Raw genomic sequence first — 18977 nt, forward strand, 5'->3', positions numbered from 1 at the left:
TTGTAAAAATAATTTGGTGTCCCAATGGATAGCATCTGATACAGATCCACTGATAAGTACCAAACCTCCTATTATTTTATCTAGGTGGGGTATGGAATAATTTAATAGTGTCATTGAGAATATACAATGCTCCAAATAATTTTCAATGACTAGAGGTTTTAATAGTAATTTTAGAAACACTGGTTGGTATATATTGATTCCAAAGTACAATTTTAATAAAGTTAATATTTTGAAGTACTTGGTTTATAAAGCAATTTGGTTTATAAAGCAACACAGATTGCTTTTAATTTTTCACCCATATGCTGTCCAAGGTGCGAATAAAATAGATCCAAGCTTAGACATTAATTTTTTATTTTTTAAAAATGTAAACTTTAAAAATGTAAACTCACATAAAGAATGAATTTTTATTTTTTATTTTTTATTTTTTATTTTTATTTTTTTAAGTTTATTTTTGAGAGAGAGAGAGAGGGAGAAAGCGAGCAAGCACGGGGGAGGGAGACACAGAATCAGAAGCAGGGTCCAGGCTCTGAACTGTCAGCATAGAACCTGACATGGGGCTCCAACCTATGAGCTGTGAGATCATGACCTGAGCTGAAGTCAGACGCTTAACTGACTGAGTTACCCAGGTGCCCCTAAACAATGAATTTTTAAATTCAGTGTTCTTAAAATAATTTAGGTATAGTCTTACCTAATTACATGTGGTTTCCTGTGAGTATAACCTTAAGTACATTCAAAATGGCTATTCACAATGACAAAACACATTTCTGTATCTCCAGAACTCAGAGTCAAAAAAGGTACATTTCTAAAACATCTAATATTATACTTTTTACCTATAAAATAACAGGAACTACTTAAATAAACCAAGAACTGAGCCTGCAAAATAAATGACGTATTAATCTGTAGTATCAGAAAGAATATATCCAAGTTGTTTCCACCATTATGTAGAGTATATGTAGTCTTTTAAAATTATTATTATTAGTCACATAGAGGCAGTTGAAAAAAGGTTAAGAGTACCACTATAATGTTATTAACAATGACATCAGGCATTCTGAGTTTTAACCAGTGTATAGTTGAAGGACAATAAGATCGTTATGATTAGAACCGTCCCCATTGTCTAGCATTGTCCCCAGCATTGACCTGATATCATGGCCCTGCTGTCACCAAACTTAAGAGAAAATAAGGGAAGATAGAATAGAGGGGAATTGGATAGGATAAATGTAATAAGAGGTGAGATATAATTCAGACCTTTGAAAAAAAAACTATGTGCCATTTTAAGAGATTCACTACTTAAATTTTAACTGTCATGTTTCCCTGTATTTAACAAAATGTATGATTATGATAAAAAAGAAGCTTTAAGTGTCTGTATCTTAACTTTTATGATGAAGTTAGACCAGAACAGTTAGTTGATGAGATTACCATATGAAAAATAGAAAATAACCTTGCACTCAAAAGCATCTGAAAGTAACTGTTGATTCTATTAATTTTATTATATAATACTTGAATTAAAAATAAATGGGGCACTTGTGCTGAGCATTGGATGTTATATTTAAGTAATGAATCACTAAATTCTACAAGAATAAGAGCGTGTGTGTGTGTGTGTGTGTGTGTGTGTGTGTGTTTGACAGTTTGAAAACACTTAACTCTAATTAGCATTTAACTATTAGATGTTTAACATTTCTTCCCCTTTCTCAATTTTTGTATGACATTCAGGCAAATGATTATTTTCTGTGAAAATCGCCAAGATTTTGGATGGAGAGGCTATGGTTATGCTTTGGCACTTTTTGTTGTAGTCTTTTTGCAAACCTTGATCCTTCAGCAATATCAACGTTTTAACATGCTCACTTCAGCAAAAATTAAGACAGCCGTAATTGGACTCATCTACAAAAAGGTAAAAAGTTAAGGAATTCTCAATTTCTAAATGGATTCTTTCATTGTATGCTTTGAAATAGCATATAGTATATTAAAAATTCTTAGAGTGCCCGTTGAATATACATTTATTTTGCTTTAAAAAACTTTGACTCATCAATACTGGTCGTATTAATTTCTCTATATGGTTCTCTATAGTCCTTACAGTCCCTGAAACTTCTAGTGAGCCCTAATCCAGGAAACTAGATGATGGTTTCTGTCCACTGTTGTGTCACTGAACTCCTCCTCACAAAGTGAATAGCCTTGAGTATTTTCATGTTTGTCTGTGTTTATGTATGAACATTTCTTCCTTTCATGGTCATTTTCATTCCGCATGCTACTTTTTTCTTCTTCCTGTGCTCACTCTGCTTTCTCATGCAACAAAGCCATCTTTCTCTATGCAGTCATTATCTGCGACTCTTTCATTCTGTGCCTTGCCTCTGCACCGCACCCCCAGAAATGAAACCTGGCTGATACTTATACTTGTCATAACCCTGAAGCTTAATTTGTTCTTTCTTGAAAATACAGTTTTAAATACCACCTCGTTACCATCCAGAGCCTTTTATTTACATCATAATTAAACTGTTAAAGAGCTTATTTACATCATAATTAAACTGTTAAAGAATTTCTTCCTTCCAGTAGTTATCACTTGAATTATTCAGTTAAGTGTATTTTGCATTCTTACTCACTAGTCTTTTATAAATTGTGGGCTCTTTAAGATTTGGAATAGAAACCTATTTACCTGTTGTACTTTTATCATCTGGGAGAGTGACTTTTATACATTTTTATAAAAAGCTGGATGTCTGAGTAAATAAATAAACAAGCCACTCCTTCAAGAAATTAGGGGGAATTATTAGCATATATAATTAATGTGTGGAACTAAATGCAGGTTTTATAAGAGGTCAAAAGAACAGGAAATCTACAATGATTGTGTGCGGTTAAGGAAGGTTTCACATAGAAAGGAAGCCTTGAAGTGGTCTTTGGGAAAGGTGTAGAATTTGTATGAGTGGAAAGAAGTATTACAATTTGGACTGAGCTGGGCATTAAGCATTACAGGCCATTTGGCCATATTGGGCCAAAATGGGAGTATGGAATGGTTTTAGCCCAAGTGCTGGGTCATACTGCCACAGTCATAATTCTAGAGGCTATAAATTCTGAGAAATCCTAATACGGAGGAAAGATGTTAACAAATCTAGGAATCAGTTTAAATGTTAACACTTGTCTTTGATATACAGTCCATATGGAATAGGATTTCATTCAGTGATTAAAGCATTGGAGTTTGAGTGTAGGATTTGGGTGGATTTGCAAATATGGAAGAGGGGAATGTGGTAGAAATTAGAACAAGTTGTCAAATAAAAAGAAGAAAATCAAGCATTGTGGGTGACTCATACAAGGGCAGAGAGACCTTGGAGATAATAACATAAAAGGTCACACTGGCTACAGGGAGGAAACCATAGATTCTTTAGAGAGATTGTTTAAGAACAAAGAACACTCAGGATCAAAGGAGTATATCAATCAAGCCAGCTCAGTAGACCTTGCCATAGGGATTATGATTTAATTCCAAGTCCATCAAACAAGCAGCAGAAGACATTACAACCTGTTGTTATAACCTGCATTGATGCACTGAGGTAGCATGTGCACATGCCACTGATTTTATAAGGGTGGCTTTTTTCTGAGTCTCCTATCCTACACCTGCTTTCTAGAGGGAGTCTCTCTCCATGGAACTAATTAGGGTAGTTAAGTTTCTCTTCTCTTTCTCTTCTTTGTCTCTTTACAGGTTGTAGAATTCTGATTTTCATCATACTTAGATACTCAATGTCCAAAATGTCTCTCATAGTGGCACCAGATACCCATATTAATCTGACATTGGCTCTAGTTCATCAAGGACTTGTTTTTAGAGTGGGGTAAACCTGATCTCAGATCCTGTTCTTGTTGAAGAGGGGAGCTGTTAGGACTTTCTCGTTCTCTGTCCATTCACATGCTGCTCGTTTGGAATAAAGGTCAGGGCATACCAATTTTAAGGTTTGTGGAAAAAGCAGGGGCCTCCTTCCACTTGATCACTTTAGGAGTTCATGAGTCTCAAAGCTCAGATTTTCTTACACCTTAGCTCAGAGGTACGGCTCCATGACAATTCTTGAGGTCTAAGAAATGGGATATGCTTCAAAAGCAGCATCAGTTATCCTGGGTTTAAGGTGGGCAGTCTGAGAGCATTCCTCTACCAAACACTGTCCAGTAGAATCTTTGTGATTTTAAAAATGGGTGAAGATGATCAGAATGTATAAAACTTCTATTTAAAAAATAAATGTCATGGGAATATAATGTGTAGCATGGTGACTATAGTTAGTAATACTGTATTTTGTATTTGAAAGCTGCCAAGAGAGTAGTTCTTAAAAGTTCTCATCACAAGAAATTTTGTAATTTTGTACTATGTGTAGTGATGGATGTTTAGATGATCATTTTGCAATGTATACAAATATCGAAGCATTATGTTACACACCTGAAGCTAATGTATGTCAACTAAATATATCTCAATTTTATATTAAAATGTTTTTAATGTTTGTCTATTTATTTTTTAAGTTTATTTATTTTGAGAGAGAGAGAGAGAGAGAGAGAGAGAGAGAACACAAGCAGTGGAGGGGAAGAGGAGAGAGAGAGAGAGAGAGAGAGAGAGAGAGAGAGAGAGAGAGAGAATCCCAAGAAGGCTCCATGCTATCCGCATGGAGCGCAGTGTGGGGCTTGAGCTCACAAACCGTGAGATCATGACCTGAGCCAAAATCAAGAGTCGGTTGCTTAACGGACTGAGCCACCCAGGCACCCCTCTATTTTTGAGAGAGAGAGAGAGAGAGAGAGAGAGAGAGGTGGGGGAGCAGAAAGAGAAGGAGACATAGAATTCAAAGCAGGCTTCAGGCTCCGAGCTGTCAGCATAAAGTCCAAGGCAGGGCTTGAACTCATGAACCGTGAGATCATGACCTGAGCCAAAGTTGGACACTTAACCAACTGAGCCACCCAGGCACCCCAATATATCTCAATTTTTAAAAGAGGGAGGAGAAAAGGAAAAACAGGAGAGATTTGGGACATGGAGTGCTGACAAAGAGAACAGGTTTGAGTTAGAGACCAAAGTTTTGTTTTCCATTGAAGGAATAATATGAGGATTTGAGATATCTGGAAAAAAATAAAGTGAAATAAAATAAAATTTCAAAACAATTTTTTTAACTAAAAAAAGTACTACATCGACACTATCTGGTTGGGCAGCCACTAGTAACATATGATTATTGAGCCTTTGAACTGTAGCTAGTAAGATTAAGGAAATGAATTTTTAATTTTAATTAAATGTAATAACCACACATAGCTAATGACTACCATATTCGATAGTATTACAGTGCCTAGACTGTCTACATTTGTACTTTAAAGATTTATTCTTACCTTAATTGTGATAATTATAAAATGCAAGAAAATTGATAAAATATATATATATTAAATTTTTGTTTATTTATTTTTGAAAGAGAGAGAAAGAGAGCATGGAGGAGGAGGAGTAGAGAGAGGGAGACAGAGGATCTGAAGCAGGCTCTGCGCTGACAGCAGAGAGCCTGACACGGGGCTTGAACTCATGAACTGTGAGATCATGATTTGAGCTGAAGTTGGACACGTAACCGACTGAGCCACCCAGGCGCCTCAGATATATTTTTTAAAAATAAAGACACTCTACTGTGGTCAGGATTAGGAGAAGCAGAATCCAGATCCTGCACGTAGAGTCAGAAAGATAATTCTGGCATATTGTATTGCATGCAGTGGAATTGAAGAAGAATGCGTTCTTATAAATGTTACGAGGGTCTACCTTTAGGTACACCTTATGTCATTAGAAGTATAGTAACTTTTGGTTTAGAATCGCTGGGTTAGGAATTTTTAGGGCCCTTCCAGCTCTAAATTATGTGATTTCTGTGACTTATAGCAGCGTTGGTCCGGAAAAATGTCATGGTTAATATTGCATAATATTGCATGACATAGGTCTGAAGGATGAATTGCATGAGGCAAAGGCTCTACTGTTGGAAATATATAGTGGGAGAGAGTCCACAGATGGATACATGGCTTACTCAGAAAATGATGAGTAGATTAATGTAGCTAGAGATAATATTTTATGAGCAGGTTGGTGGGGAGGGTTAGGATGGTAAGAAAGAAGGGATTGCAGCTCATTTTTTTAGAAGCTTGAAAACTACATTGCAAAAATGTACTTTAGTTCTAGAGGAAGTTAGGACTCGTTTGAGCCATAGGACAGATGGATAATCAGGAGAAAGTAATTAAAATAGGTTGGGTTGGAAATAAAGAATATTTTAGAACTATATTAATAGTTCTGGAAGTAAAGATATGAACCAGAGCCATGGCAGTGAGTCTAGAAATGAAAACATACATTAAGAGGGAGAATGTGAAATGGCAAACATATTTCACCATCAGATGATAAAATGAGATACTATTGAATTGAGTTCAGTGATAGTCAAGATATCTCCAGTCAATAAGATGTTTTTAAAGGCTGGGGCCATACCTGGCCCATCTGGCTCTTGTTGGAGTATAATTCAATATATGAAATCAATGATGTTTCACAATGTGATGAGTCACCTACCTGTGCTGTGTGTGTGTAGACTAGATAAAGACAATATTCTACAATATTCTAGAAAAGAAATCTCAGACTTGGATGGAATTTAAAAATAACAGAGCTTTGTGAGTGTGATTATGATTACAATATGACTGTTAAGTGAAAATTGGCTAATTTTCATTTTGATTGCAGAGTATTTATAAACTCTCAACTTTTCATATGGTTTTAGATTTTACATTTTTTTCCCTTTTACCTTAGTGTTGCTTTCTCTCTTTTATAAGGTTAAATACTTTTTACCAGATAATTCTTCAATATGTTGCACCATCCAGTATACTTGTGGTGTCATATTGCAGTATTCTTCCAAATTGTTTCGCATAACAAAGAGGCAGTTTAGATTGTGTAATTTAGGAATAAATGGTAACTAAATTCCCCTTCATGCCTTGTGAATTTTGTCCCTCACAGAAATGTAAAAGTTTAGTTGGCAGAAAAAAATATTGAAAGAAAAATCAGTGCTCCTGATGTTAAAAATGCAATGCAGAACAACATCCATTTATATAGTGCCCTTTAATCTTAATATTTTGAAAGCAGTTAATTTTTAAAGATAATTTTCTTTTGTATATTGAAGAAAATGTGTAATGAATAAAATGGGGCAGACAAAATGACAGCAATTCATAATTCCAGATTGCAAAGGTAATCATTGATGTAATTTCCTCTAATTATTTTACATGCATGCATATATATGTGTAATATACTTTTTTATAATCTATTATTTATTTCATAATAGGTCATGACCAAACATGTTGAGAAAATACTTTGTTATATGACACAAACAATTTAAATGCATAGTAGAAACTTTCATATATGTATACACTACACTTTTTCCTACTACTACTGTCATTTTTTGCCTGAAATTACTTCTCACCTTGTTTACCATCTTCACTCATGATACATATGGTTCACTCAGTGTATATGGGAGTTCTTTTTCCACACATTCTTTTTTTTTTTAATTTTTTTTTTAACGTTTATTTATTTTTGAGACAGAGAGAGACAGAGCATGAACGGGGGAGGGTCAGAGAGAGAGGGAGACACAGAATCCGAAACAGGCTCCAGGCTCTGAGCTGTCAGCACAGAGCCCGACGCGAGGCTCTAACTCACGGACCGCGAGATCATGACCTGAGCCGAAGGCGGACGCTTAACTGACTGAGCCACCCAGGCGCCCCTCCACACATTCTTTATAACCATAGCAGTATTGTCTTCTGACTACAGATTTTACAGCTGCTGCCAACCCCCACCTCTTACTCCACCATTTTCAGATAACCTGTTTTATTTCAATTTTACTGTGTTTGGGTGCTTGTAAGTATTTCTTTTTTTTTTAATTTTTAAAAAAATATTTATTTATTTTTGAGAGAGACAGGGAGAAACAGAGCATGGGGGAGGGGCAGAGAGCCTAGAGAGACACAGAATCCAAAGCAGATTCCAGGCTCTGAGCACTCAGCACAGAGCCCAATGTGGGGCTCAAACCCATGAGCTGTGAGATCATGACCTGAGCTGAAGTCAGATGCTCAACCGACTGAGCCACCCAGGTGCCCCGTAAGTATATCTTTCTAAGGATAATTTTAACATTATAGAATTTGCAAATTTTACCAGGATAAGAGAAGGTACTGTTTTCTAACTAAATTGCCTGGTACTTCCTGATTGCTTTTGGTTTGAAATATTTTCTTCGATCAGAGAGATTGTCTTCTGTTTTATCTTTTTTTTTTTTTTTTTAAATTTTTTTCAACATTTTTTATTTATTTTTGGGACAGAGAGAGACAGAGCATGAACGGGGAAGGGGCAGAGAGAGAGGGAGACACACAGAATTGGAAACAGGCTCCAGGCTCCGAGCCATCAGCCCAGAGCCTGACGCGGGGCTCGAACTCACAGACCGCGAGATCGTGACCTGGCTGAAGTCGGACGCTTAACCGACTGCGCCACCCAGGCGCCCCTGTTTTATCTTTAATTATTTCTTATTCTTTACTTGTAAAGTAATTGTTATGTATTTATGTGTCTACATATATATATATGTATATATATAATATACACACATGTATATAATAGACACATACAAACATATATGTTGCACTCTGTTTTAAGCACTATTATGTACATAGAAATAGATACATGGACAGTTATAGATATGGATGTAGCTGTCAATATAATGCTATAAGGAAACTTAATGTCAGAACAATTGAGTAACTTACCCACTGTCAAAGAGTTATGAAATAGTGTTACTGGCTGGCCCTGGAACCCAGGCATTTCACCCTAGAAGTTGGTTATTCATTAATCTATATTTATAAAGAAATATAAATGTATATGTAAATACATATTAATATAAATACATCATATTTACATTAATATGTATTTACATATTTATAATATATATTTAATATATTCGTATAAATATAATACATTTAAAACATATTTATGTAATATATACATATGTGTGTGTATATTTATATCCCATGAGTGTATACCTACCTGAAACTCCTCCATGCCTTAAATCTTTTTTTTTAATATTTCATGTTTAAAATATGTTTTCTCTAATATCTGGGAAAAGTTTTTGAACATATCTACTGGTTTAGGAATTCCACTTTTGGGGGCGCCTGGGTGGCTTAAACAGTTAAGTGTCTGGCTTTGGCTCAGGTCATGCTCTCATAGTCCGCGAGTTCAAGCTCCACATCAGGCTCTCTGCTGTTAGCACAGAGCCTGCTTCAGATCCTCTGTTCCCCTCTCTCTCTGCCCCCTCCCCTGCTGTCTCTCTCTGTCTCTCTCACTCTCAAAAATAAACATAAATTAGGGGCGCCTGGGTGGCGCAGTCGGTTAAGCGTCCGACTTCAGCCAGGTCACGATCTCGCGGTCCGTGAGTTCGAGCCCCGCGTCAGGCTCTGGGCTGATGGCTCGGAGCCTGGAGCCTGTTTCAGATTCTGTGTCTCCCTCTCTCTCTGCCCCTGCCCCGTTCATGCTTTGTCTCTCTCTGTCCCAAAAATAAATAAAAAACGTTGAAAAAAAAAAATTAAAAAAAAAAAAATAAACATAAATTAAAAAAAAAATCCTTTCTTGTAACATCCATTTGGACTTTTGGTGCCTCCATTGTAATTTTAAACAATTTGACACTTGTATTTTCAATTTAAATTATTCTTTTTTGTTTTTACTCATTTTAAACAGTTATTGTGTTCTTTTGCTATAAGATTAACAAGGGATATTCATATATTTCTCATGTTTCTTGTGATATATTTTGTTCCAATAGGCCATTTGATTCCTTGGATAATTTAGCTACTTTGAACTATTCAATCTGCTAGTATTTTCATAAATACTAAATACTCTTTAACTTTTCCTTCTATAAGTGTGAGAGAAAATAGTTTATAACTTTTTATAATTATAAGTTGCTGGTGGATTCTATTAGAGATCAATGGTCCTCTCTTAAGAAATGTTATAGACTTAATGAAATGAGAGTTACAGTTCTAGGATTTCCATGGTTTCAGTTGGCCAAATTAGGTGATCAGTAACATGTTAGGGGAAGGTTAAAGAGCTGCCTTTGGGGGAGATATGGCTAAAGCTTAATATCATAATGACTAATATGTTTTTCTTTTTTTCCCCCTCTTGTGGCAGTAGTAGTCATTCTGTTTTATCACTAGCACAACTGTCCCCCCATTACTAGTCAGTAATAGAACTGTTTCTAATTTACTGTGTAGAAATGTAAACAAGGATTGAACACTGCAGCAGTCATAAATGTTAGGGGGATTCTGGAACCTTATGATGCTCCCTTATGATATGGATATGGATATGATACAACCTTATGAGGCTGTGCAGACCACCACCTCCCCTGCCCCCAAGAAGGTTGTACCTCCCTCTTACATGAAGCCCTCCTGTTTTAAACTCAGGAATTATAGAAGAGTTCCACTGAAAGTCCTACCTACTTATTTTTAATATGGGCCTTTTCTTTGGCTTTTTATTATTCATTTGTTGAAAAAAATAGACTTTGAGTGCTTCTGATATCCCATTTACTCTTGTTAGCCCAGCTGTCTATCCTGTCCCTCTTTAAATCAGTGCAGTGGACGTTCCTTAAAATTCTTGGCATATGAATGAACTTTTGCCTGGCTTCCAGTACAAATACCAATTCCCCACTACTTTTGCAGTTTATTTTTTCATTTCACTGGCAATTTTAAATGAGTGGAGCATTAAATAAATGAATTTCTAACATCAACCTTAGTAAGAGTTACCAATAATTAAACTTGGGAATATTGAATTCAGTATACAAATATTAAAATAATGTGCATAGAGACAAAGTGAGAATTGGGCCTTGGAAGAAAAAATGTATTTCCATCTGCTCCACCAAGCCTTTCCAATATTTTTATCTTTCTAAATTCCCATAGCCCTTCTTAGCTATTTTTATACTTACTATCATTCTGTGTGGGAGGTATATGTGTGTGTGGGGGGGTGGTGGTAAGTAGACTCCACAACCAGATTATAATCTTTTTGAGAATTAGGATAGTGTCATTTTTAAATTTTCTAGTTTTAAGCATAATACTATTCATCAGCATTCATTAGATATTTATTGATTCTTTTATGTACTTTGTATTGATAAAATTTAGATGGTTTAGCATTTTAGGGGTGCCAATGGATAGAGAAGATCCTCAATGCTAAAAATTAGAATAGATTTTTTTGTGTATGAATTCTGCACCCATTGTGGGGCTTGATCTCATGACCTCAAGATCAACAGTCACATGCTGTACATACTGAGCCAGCCAAGCACCCCTAGAACAGATTTTTTTTTTAATTTTGTAATCAGCAATTTGTAGAGGGTTCTTAGTGAAGGTATTTGCTTGGGAATACAAATGTTACTCTCTACCAATATGCAGTGAATTTTAAAACTATATGTTTTGATCAATAGTTGTATCTTCCTCATGTAATAACATTAAAAGTTCTCAATATTTTATAATCCTAATACATAAACAATCTTGTACATTTTCCTAAATATATTAAAAATATATATTAAAAGTTACCATTGTTTGATGATAATAATGCCGCAAGTTCTACAGAACTCTTAAATATTTTGCTGCTTCTTTTTTTTTCCTAGGCCCTACTTTTATCTAATGTCTCACGAAAGAGGTTTTCAACTGGGGAAGTTATTAACTTGATGTCAGCAGATGCCCAGCAGCTCATGGACTTGACCGCAAACCTCAATCTCCTTTGGTCAGCCCCTTTACAAATCCTGATGGCCGTATCACTGCTTTGGCAAGAGCTGGGTCCAGCAGTGTTGGCAGGGACAGCAGTCCTGGTGTTGGTTATACCAATAAATGCTTTGGTTGCAACTAGAGTAAAAAAGCTAAAGGTAAGAAAAAGACTGCATCCTGTTACACATGTCAAACGGAAGCCGCGTTTTCTGACTTGTGTTGACAATAACCATCTAGCAAATTCTGTATATGTGGAAATAACCCAACTTTGTCATTCATTCATTCAACCAACATCGATTGGACATCTGTTCTGTGCTGAAGTACTGCAGTGAGGAGAACTGATGAGTTCCAGCTTTCATTGGAGGAGAAGGCATTGAGAAATGAATAAATAACACAATGCCAGATGTTAATTTGTGTACGAAGAAATATGAATTAGGCTAGGATGATAGAGTAACAGAGTGCCATTTCACATACAGGAGTAGTGAAGTCCTCAGGAAGGATATGATGTATCATCAGGGTAAGGGAGGAATCCATGTACATGTCTGAGAAAAAGATTCACTAAGCAAAAGTAACAGTGTGCACACAGTCTAGAGATAAGGGTGTGCTTGTTTTGTCTGAAGAGTGGCAGGGAGGCTGGTGGGTTACAGTAAGCAAGGAGTGACTACATCCAGAAAGTAGTTGGTAAGTGATTAACTGAAATAATTTTAATATTCTTCCTTTACATTCATTCATCTTACTGTTAATACCTTATTTGACGTCTGCCATGTACCAGACAGTGTGGACTGTGCTATACTGTAGAAATGGAGAAACAGGACATAGTTTACTGCACCAAAAAACCACAGTTTAAGGGGAAGGACGAATGGTTTCATGTGTTAAAGTAAACACACACATGCAGGTGTATTGCTTATGACACTTATTTTATTTTTTTAAATGGATAAAAGATTAACACTATCTATGTACTGACATGGAAATGTGTCAATCACATATTAGGGGGAAAATAAAGAAACCTATGTATGCAGATATATGTGTATATTATGCATACATGTACATATACATAACCCAATTTTTTTTATGTTTTTAACCTTTATTTATTTTTGAGAGAGAGAGCGAGAGAGCATGAGTGGGGGAGGGGAGAGAGAGAGAGATATGGAATGTGGAGCAGGGTCCAGGCTCTAAGCTGTCAGTACAGAGCCCGACGCAGGGCTCAAACTCGCAGACCATGAGATCATGACCTGAGCCGAAGTCTGACACCCAACAGACTGAGCCACCCAGGCGCCCCAAATTTTTTAAAATGTGAATATACCTATGACATGGGTGTGATAGAGAATACTAAATGAAATGATACAGATTTAGATATAAATGAATTTTTATAGGCATAGAAATAATCTAGAGATGAAGCACCAGTCTTTTAAGAATAGTTACCTATAGAGTAGAATTAAATGGAAGGAGGGAGATTTTTCACTAATTACTTGAATACATTTAAGGGATGAGGATTTACACCTTCTTTTATATTTTTCTGAATTTTCTAAATACAGATCAATTACCAAATAATTACTAAAATTATTACCAAATAATTACTAGAAAGATGACTAGTCTTTAGAGATGAAAACTAGAAAATACCATATAACTATGAAATAATTATGAATTACTAACACAATAGTATTTAGAATAACAAGTTTGTATTATAATTAATATTTTTAAACTAGCTTTTAAAAATTCTAGATTTTAAATAATTTAAATTCAAACTTTTATGAATTGAAATACATTTGGGGGAAATTTCAAAGAGAGTACAATATTATGTACAAATATACTAAACAGAAAATATGCCTTTAATCACACAAATAGTATTATGGATAGTAACTTGTAAGTGTGTAGTTTGTTAGATATACAAATACTGTACTTATTATTTGCCAAAAAGAATCAGTATTTGAAAATATCCATTTTAATCACTTTAATTTCCAAAGTATTAATACTCAAGATAGTATACTTATAATATACAGACTTTTATGTTTATTCTGTTATAAATAAATATATATGTATATATATATAATTGATAAAATTTGGGGAATTTAATCCCATTTAAATAGAATATAGATGGATATTATTTTTTTATTCAATTTTAAACAAATTACATGTAAATAAATAAATTTTCTACTATTTTGTAAAGTATGCATTTTGCTCTTATTCTACTGCTGGCTACTTTTAAGTTTTAAGATATCTGCTTATAACTAATTTGTACCTTTACCAATGAAAGAATATATGAATATTTTATGATGGTTTTCAACTAAATATTATATAAAATAGAGGGAAGAGACTGTATTTTTTTAAAAAGCTGTAGCAAAGTAAGTTAAATTATTAGCAACCTTTGTCAAATATGCTATCATTTTCTTCCCCTTAAATAGAAAAGTCAAACGAAGAACAAAGATAAACAGATAAAACTACTCAATGAAATCTTACATGGAATTAAGGTAATATAAAAGGAATGTGATTTTAATTTCACTATTTAGAATACAGTAATGTTAGTGAATAAATGAATTTTTTACCATTCTCAATATCAAAGTAATGAAATATATATATTTAAGGAAAGTAATGAAATATATATATTTATATATATATATGCAAAAATACATATGAGTATATCATATAAACATAGGATACACATTATCTACCATTATATCATAGGATATAAACATTCACCATTACTACACTATAAACATTCATCAACACTATCATTATAAACATAGGATATGCCCATTATATGTACATATTGATTCACATATATAGGTATACACACACACACACACACACACACACACACACACACGTAATTGTTGGCAGAGTATTTCAAGTCTCATGTATAGGAATTCTTACTGTTAAAATAGCATTTAAATGAAACCAAATAAAATGCAGGTATTTTCCTTTTGTTTCTCACCCAAGAATTAAACATAAAGATCCCCAAGAGACAACATATAACTTGTTTTAAGGGGTTGTGTGGAAGAGATGGAATGTGGCAGGCAAGAGTGGCAATGACATTATCATCAGGTTGAAGGCAAGTTTATATGGGGAAAGTGATGAAATGTCATTCAGGTTCTTTTAGGTAGAATGGAAATGATCATACAAATGTTATTTTACAAAACGTATGTTATAAATTATAAATTATTTATCCCTAAGAAAGCTACCCCCCATTCCACTAATATTTTCTCTATCATAAAAGAGTGCAACCTCATGAACTTTCTAGATAGATAGATAGAATTTCAAATTCTGTTTCACCTAGATTATACCATATCAGATTTTTCTTTTTTAAAATTTTAATGTTTATTTATTTATTTTCTGAGAGAAAGAGAGAGACAGAGAGAGAATGAGAGCAAGCCAGGGAGGAGCAGAGAGAGAGAAATCTCAAGCAGGCTCTGCACTGTCAGCACACAGCCTGATGTGGGGCTCAAACTCACAAGCTGTGAGATCATGACCAGAGCCAAGACCAAGAGTCCAGTGCTTAACTACTCAGCCACCCAGGAACCCCTAGATTTTTTCTAAAGGACAACATTTGTAAAGCCCACATGGAATTTCCTTCTGGAATTGACAATTGCATAGGAAATTTTCTGTCTTGTGCATTTATCATTACAAACATAGGATATGCCCATTATATGTACACATTGATTCACTTTAGGAATCATTAAAAATTCTGCTCTATTGTACTGTGTAGAACTTTCACAAAATTGAAAACTACTGAAGTGAAAGACATTGTTAAAGATACCTTGAAAAGAGACTTATATGATTCACTTACTTATCTGAATATAAGAGTAGCCTTAAGTAGCTCTGAAATTTAACTCAGATTAAATTACTGAATAGCTGATATTCTGTAATAAGGTCATACACCCCCAAAGTAATATGATCCTAATGCATCCAGTACTTCTCAGTGGGTTAATTGATAACCCCTGCATTCATACAAAGTGTAGCAATGTATGTTTATAGGTTGTAAATGCTGATATTGGGGGGGGGGCCTGGGTGGCTCAATTGGTTAAGCGTCCGACTCTTGATTTCAGCTCAGGTCATGATCTCACAGTTTATGGGTTTGAGCCCTGCATCGGGCTGTGTGCTGACAACATAGAGCCTGCTTAGGATTCGTGCTCTCTCTCCCTCTCTCTATTCCCTCCCTCACACTGTCTCTGTCTCTAAATGAATAAATAAATAAATAAAGATTGATATTCATAAATTCATATATTTATAACATATTCATAGTGTAGATAAAATAAAAGAACATTTCCTAGATATCTGAGCGAAGTCAAAAATTTGAAATTAGTTCCAGCAGTGAATATACTAGACAACTGGTAGAGGACCAAGTATAGGGAAGTTTAAAGTATAGGATAGTTTGAAGGTGTGGGCCGTCAGCATCCCTGGGGTTTGGGGGAAGAAAACAGATGCAATAGCCTCTCTCTGATAATGATAATAGCTCTCATTTAGTGAACAATTTTTACGTGCCACATGCTGTAATGATCACTTTGGATCTGTTTCTTCATACAATTCTTAGGAACCCCAAGAAAATAACTTCTCATCTTCATTTTCCAAATAAGGAAACAAAGTCTCTGAGAAGTTAAGTGTCATGTCTGAGTTCACAGAGCCAGTGAGAGATTTTTAGGGTTCTCCAGAGAAACAGAGCAATAGGATGTATGTAACTCTATATATTCCAGTTTACAATCTCAAAACACTAGTCACCTTTCAGAAAATGGCTTGAAGTCCCATGCCATCAGTCTTCCAGAAATTGAGAGGCCATAGAAAGGAGCATAGCTATTGGGAAATGGGAGTGGACAGAAGTGAGAGCTGAACCAGCAGGAAGAGTACTAATATTAAGCTAGACAGAAACACTGTGGGGCTCATGCCCAGAGCTGAGATGTTGCTGAAGTCTGGCTCAGGAATAAGCTATTGGTGGATGAGAAGGACATAAACCTGGAGAGGTGGTGATTTTCTACTCCCAGCCATCTACGCCCCAAAACCCATAATAAAAGGAAATACTTTTTTTATGTTTATTTTTGAGGGAAAGAAGATAGAGAGAGAGCATGAGCAAGGGAGGGGCAAAGGGGGAGGGAGACAGAGAATCTGAAACAGACTCTGTGCTGTCAGCACAAAGCCTGACGTGGAGCTTGAACCCATGAACCGTGAGATCATAATCTGAGCCCAAGTCAGATGCTCAACCGACTGACCTACCCAGGAGCCCCAGGAAAAATTTGACTCAGGTGAAAATAGGAGTATTATTTGCTTTATGAGTTTAATGTTTTTTTTAAAAAACCTTTACAGTTGTGTGTATGTTGGGGGCCGGGGGAGTATACTGTGTATATTTGTATGGGTGCAGGTTTTTATTTCTTACATGATATTGATTTATCAAATAGTCATTGTCTGCATCCTTTACAGATCCTCAAACTTTATGCATGGGAACCCTCTTATAAAAAGAAGATTGTTGAAATTCGAGAACAGGAGTTAGAAGTTCAAAAATCAGCTGGGTATCTTGCTGTATTTTCTATGCTGACATTAACTTGCATTCCATTCTTGGTGAGTGTGTATAATATTTCCTGTTTTGATTTTCAAATTTGATCTGCAGATCACCTCCAAATTACCTGGACTTAAGGTGTCCAAAGTGGAGTCTTCTGTATCTGAAATAACATTTTCATGAAATGCAGTCGTTGATTTATGTAGATTAGAGAATGGAAGTTTTAAAGAAGAGGAAAGTATATGCATTCTCATTGGTCTGTATTTTTTACCTATAATACAATTTTGTTTCTTTACAAATTTCTCACAGATCGACCACTTGCCTTTCTATCCTTAAACAGTATAACCTGCATTTAAGAGTTTCATTTCAGGTATAAAATTCCTTGATTGGTGTGATTAAGCAAGACCCAAAGGCATACTATATGGAGTTGGGAAGGGAATGAAGAATTATTGAGTGCTTCTCCAGCATGCCAGACAAGTTAATAGAGGTTGCCTTGTTTCATTCTTGCAATGATAAGGCATTGCTTTTCTCATTTCACAATAGGAAATGAAAGTCCATTCTACTTTGGTAATATCCTCAAAGTTATAGGATTAATATTCGGAGGCAAATTGATATGAACTGAGGGTGTTCTCTTTCTGTCATACCATGTAAGTGTTGGGAATTCCATGTTATTTAAACTAGAATATAAAGTGCCTTGAGGTGTAAAGCGATGACTGAAAGCCAAAGGAAGACCAGACCACATAGAGCTGAAGCATCAATGTTAATCAAAGTTACCACTCCTGGTGGTGATGGGGGCCAGGGGAAGTTCCATATGTCTCCCTGGTTGGCAATTTTAAATATTATTATTTTTTATTTAGATAAATATATGAGTATTATGAAAATAAAAGTGATATTTACATTTGGAATTCTTTGGTAAAAATGTCCAAGAAGTATTTGCTTAAGATAAGTCCTATGTACATGATAGTCAGCATATTCTCATGCATATATGAACTTTTCTGCCCTTTCTAAATGACACTTACAAAAGTAAATATAAATGTTATGAGCCATGATTTATTCATACTTTCTTCAGTTAATTTTATGACTCACAGAAAGTATAATCATTACATATGAGTCCGGGTGTATACATATACCATTGGAAAATAAATTTACATAATACTCCATCTTAAAAAAAAAGATGTACACATTTTATTTATTTTTTAATTTTTTTAAGTAAATTTCTTCTGAGAGAGAGAGAGAGATTGGACAGGGGAGAGACAGAGAGAGAGAGGGAGAGAGAGAAAGAGAATTCCCAACAGGCTCTACACAGACAGTGCATTAATACACATTTTAAATGGGAATAATTCCAGTAAGAACATGATATCTGAAAGAAGGGAATTGGGCCACATGGTCTCAAGGATGCCGTTTTCTAAGATACACAATTGTATTGTCTAAATATTATTTTATATTCTTCAGCAATCATACTGAATAGTACTGGATTTTGATAAACAACAATAAAAAAGGTTTTAACATTTTTTCCCCTATTTTGGGGGACTTTAACTCATACTGTTGTTAGCACTGAATAATTGAAGGAAAGAACATGTCTGTATTTTTTAGGTGTCCCTGGCGACGTTTGGCATCTATTTCTTATTGGATGAAGGAAACTTTTTAACAGCCACTAAAGTGTTCACATCTATGTCTTTGTTTAATATTTTGAAGCTTCCTTTGTTTGATTTACCAATGGTGATCTCAGCTGTGGTCCAGGTACATCCAAAATATGCTTAAACCTTAGAAGAGTCATTCATTCAACTAC

At 35.1% G+C, this 18977-nt stretch overlaps 1 protein-coding gene across 7 annotated transcripts in view; it reads left to right on the forward strand.

Moving 5' to 3' along the window:
• LOC131512701 (multidrug resistance-associated protein 1-like) overlaps nucleotides 1-18977 on the forward strand; it is an 88260-nt gene that overhangs the window by 17884 nt on the left and 51399 nt on the right. For 6 of the 7 annotated variants that reach the window (XM_058731746.1, XM_058731753.1, XM_058731747.1 and 3 more), the window contains 5 exons: nucleotides 1711-1888; nucleotides 11610-11864; nucleotides 14109-14174; nucleotides 17113-17250; nucleotides 18782-18928. In XM_058731746.1, coding sequence (XP_058587729.1) covers nucleotides 1711-1888; nucleotides 11610-11864; nucleotides 14109-14174; nucleotides 17113-17250; nucleotides 18782-18928 — 784 coding nt within the window. The remainder of the gene's footprint in view (nucleotides 1-1710; nucleotides 1889-11609; nucleotides 11865-14108; nucleotides 14175-17112; nucleotides 17251-18781; nucleotides 18929-18977) is intronic. The other variant, XM_058731750.1, reaches the window with a different exon arrangement.

The sequence above is a fragment of the Neofelis nebulosa genome, chromosome 5, assembly GCF_028018385.1.
Source record: "Neofelis nebulosa isolate mNeoNeb1 chromosome 5, mNeoNeb1.pri, whole genome shotgun sequence".
Taxonomy (NCBI): Eukaryota; Metazoa; Chordata; class Mammalia; order Carnivora; family Felidae; genus Neofelis; species Neofelis nebulosa.